The sequence below is a fragment of the Gavialis gangeticus genome, unplaced genomic scaffold (assembly GCF_001723915.1).
Source record: "Gavialis gangeticus isolate Ggan-Ray unplaced genomic scaffold, GavGan_comp1, whole genome shotgun sequence".
In the NCBI taxonomy this organism is placed as follows: Eukaryota; Metazoa; Chordata; order Crocodylia; family Gavialidae; genus Gavialis; species Gavialis gangeticus.
The window spans coordinates 29,366,409-29,368,860 of record NW_017728995.1 but is presented as its reverse complement, the minus strand read 5'-3'; the positions used below and the strand labels follow the sequence as shown (position 1 = coordinate 29,368,860).

Here is a 2,452-nt window from a genome sequence, read left to right as displayed (position 1 = left end):
AAAAAAAAAAAAAAAAAAAAAAAAAAAATCGGGATGCCAATGGGGTATGGGAACTGGAACCTCTGTGTTTTTCTATGTCCAGTCCCAAGTCCAATGAATTAACATAACCCATACTAGGGGCAGACTGCTTCACAATTTAGTTGCCCGTTTTCCATCTCATCCTATTTAAATTCTAGACTTTGCCAGTCTCTAAACTCTTACTTTGAAGAGTTTGAAAACATGAAGCACTATACAGGCACCCAATGCAGGATCTCTCAACATTTTTTATTCAGTCACTGTTTTCTTTTAATAGAAACAGGATCCTTTGATGCATGGTTCAAGTCTAGTTCCGGCTTACTTTGTACCAGAGGTTTCCTGGCCACTTAACTCACCATTGCTGGGTAGAAGAGGATAAAGACGGCTGATCCCAAGAAGCCTGTTGGGCCCAGAATAATGACATTATAAACCATGCCCAGGATGGCAACAATGGGGCCCCCAGCCAGCAAACTGCCAACTGCAGCAGCCTCAAACATTCTCTGTCCATCATTCGAGCACATGTTTATGAGCTGAAAAACACACAACACCATATTGGTTATCTGAGGTGAAAAAACGTGCCTCACCCTCAGAAGAAAAATGTTAGCAAGTACTCTTCAACTTGGCAGTTTCCAATGAGGAACTGCAGCTTACCTCTCCTAAAGATTTCTCCTTGATATTCTTCAGTTTGAGAATTTTCTTGAACACCATAGTCAAGATAGCTCCCCGCAGTCTGACCCCCGTGCGGTAATTTAAAGCCCAGGTTAGCGCCAGGGACCAGGAGCGCACTATTTCCGTCATAAAGATGCCAAAAACTAACAACAGGCTGTACTGCAGGTTGGACTCATTTTGCTGTGTGTACTCCAACAGGTGTTTCACAACAAACGCCTACAGGAAGAAATGCAAGTGCACGTGAACATCCTGACATATCCAAGGCACCATGCAACAACTTTATGTTAAGTTAGAAATAAGAGGGTTGCTTCATTTTTAGACAAGCAATTTGTTCTACAGGGCATCTTCTTTCTAGAAGTAAAAATCATCAATAGGCAGAGCACCGTTATGCAAAGCCCTGCCGAAGGCAAAAACCAGCGAGTTGAATTTAGCAAGAAGAGGAAGGTTTACTTTGGCATCGTGTTCTCTGCAGAAAGCTTCTAATCCTTCACATCTTCTAACTTAACATAAATCTGTCAGTCAGCTGAAAGTAATGCATTATTGTACAAGACAAAGTAAAAGTCTCTACTTGTACATTTGAACACATTAAAAAAAACATTCCTTTACATGACATTAAAGACCTTTTTTTCAGTTTGCTTCAAACGTGCTTATTTGATAAAAAGGAACAATGTACCTACAGTTGTACTGGGGAAAAGTGAGAAGGATGTTTGCAAAACATTCTTGAAAATAAACAAATCAGCAGTTTAATAGTAAAGAAAAGAACAGGCAGGAAAAAAAACCCCAGGTAAACAATGCTACAGACTTTTAAAAAACAAAAAAAGCCCATCCACCCTCCCCACCCTTTCCGTCCAAAAACAAGAGCGCTTTACCTCTGGAAAAACATTTCAAATATCACCTGCAGAAAGGAGGAAACCCAAAGAACCACTGACTCCCACCTCCAGCTCTGTGTGTGGTCCAGCGGCACAGTACGATATAAAACTCACAATCATCAGCAATATCAAGTACTATCAACTGAGGAACAACAGGCTTTTATTGAAAACAATAAAGTGCCATGTTAAAATGGGTAACATCTCACAAACACTGTACAACAGGTAGCGCATTGTATAAAAACATACAATCTGCACATACAAGAGAATTGTATAAAGTTAATATCTAACAGACAGTCCAGTCCCTGAGACAAAACTAGGTTGTAACTACGCACACAAAATTAAAGATACAAGAACAGAACCAATATATGTTCATGAAGTCCCAAGAGGCAGTGAAGGTTGCAGTGCAAGTCAGGCCAGAGGCTGCATGGATTCTGAAATCTGATTTAAAGGTACACTACAGTAAGGCTTCACAGCTAATGAACGGCGGTTTCATAAAAAGAGCCTTTCAACAGCGATGCTTAAAGATGTTTGTGCTTATGGTTCTTTAATACAGAGCTGAGAATTACCTTTGCCCACAACGCAACAAAACACAAAAGAAAAATCTGAGACCAAAGAAATGAAATGGGAAGCCTTTCATAGTCTGTTGAAGTCCTCTTGGCTGCATCGGGTGTTGCAAGTAAGAGTTCTGTATAGTGTGAGGAGGGAGGAAAAAAAAAAAAATGTACCATTTCACCAAAGGCAACATAGCTATACCCAGCACCGATCGACAGATAAAAACTGAAGACCAAATGCACTCTTCCTGAAGCAGCTAATTCTGTGTGGCAGAACCAAGGAAACATGCTGTAAAGATTTTTGCTCATTCATTTTCCCTAAGTGGGAATTAAAGCCAGGATGTCCAT

The 2,452-nt window shown here is 40.3% G+C and overlaps 1 protein-coding gene and 1 long non-coding RNA gene across 4 annotated transcripts in view; both read right to left on the bottom strand.

Moving 5' to 3' along the window:
* ABCC5 (ATP binding cassette subfamily C member 5) overlaps positions 1 to 2,452 on the bottom strand; it is an 83,058-nt gene that overhangs the window by 40,453 nt on the left and 40,153 nt on the right. For all 3 annotated transcript variants that reach the window (XM_019503405.1, XM_019503407.1, XM_019503406.1), the window contains exons 6-7: positions 667 to 900; positions 372 to 545 (exon numbers count right to left, since the gene is read on the bottom strand). In XM_019503405.1, coding sequence (XP_019358950.1) covers positions 372 to 545; positions 667 to 900 — 408 coding nt within the window. The remainder of the gene's footprint in view (positions 1 to 371; positions 546 to 666; positions 901 to 2,452) is intronic.
* The window catches only part of LOC109288059, a 7,289-nt gene continuing 6,518 nt past the window's right edge, over positions 1,682 to 2,452 (bottom strand). The window contains exon 2 of the long non-coding RNA XR_002095055.1: positions 1,682 to 2,238. This is a non-coding gene — a long non-coding RNA (uncharacterized LOC109288059). The remainder of the gene's footprint in view (positions 2,239 to 2,452) is intronic.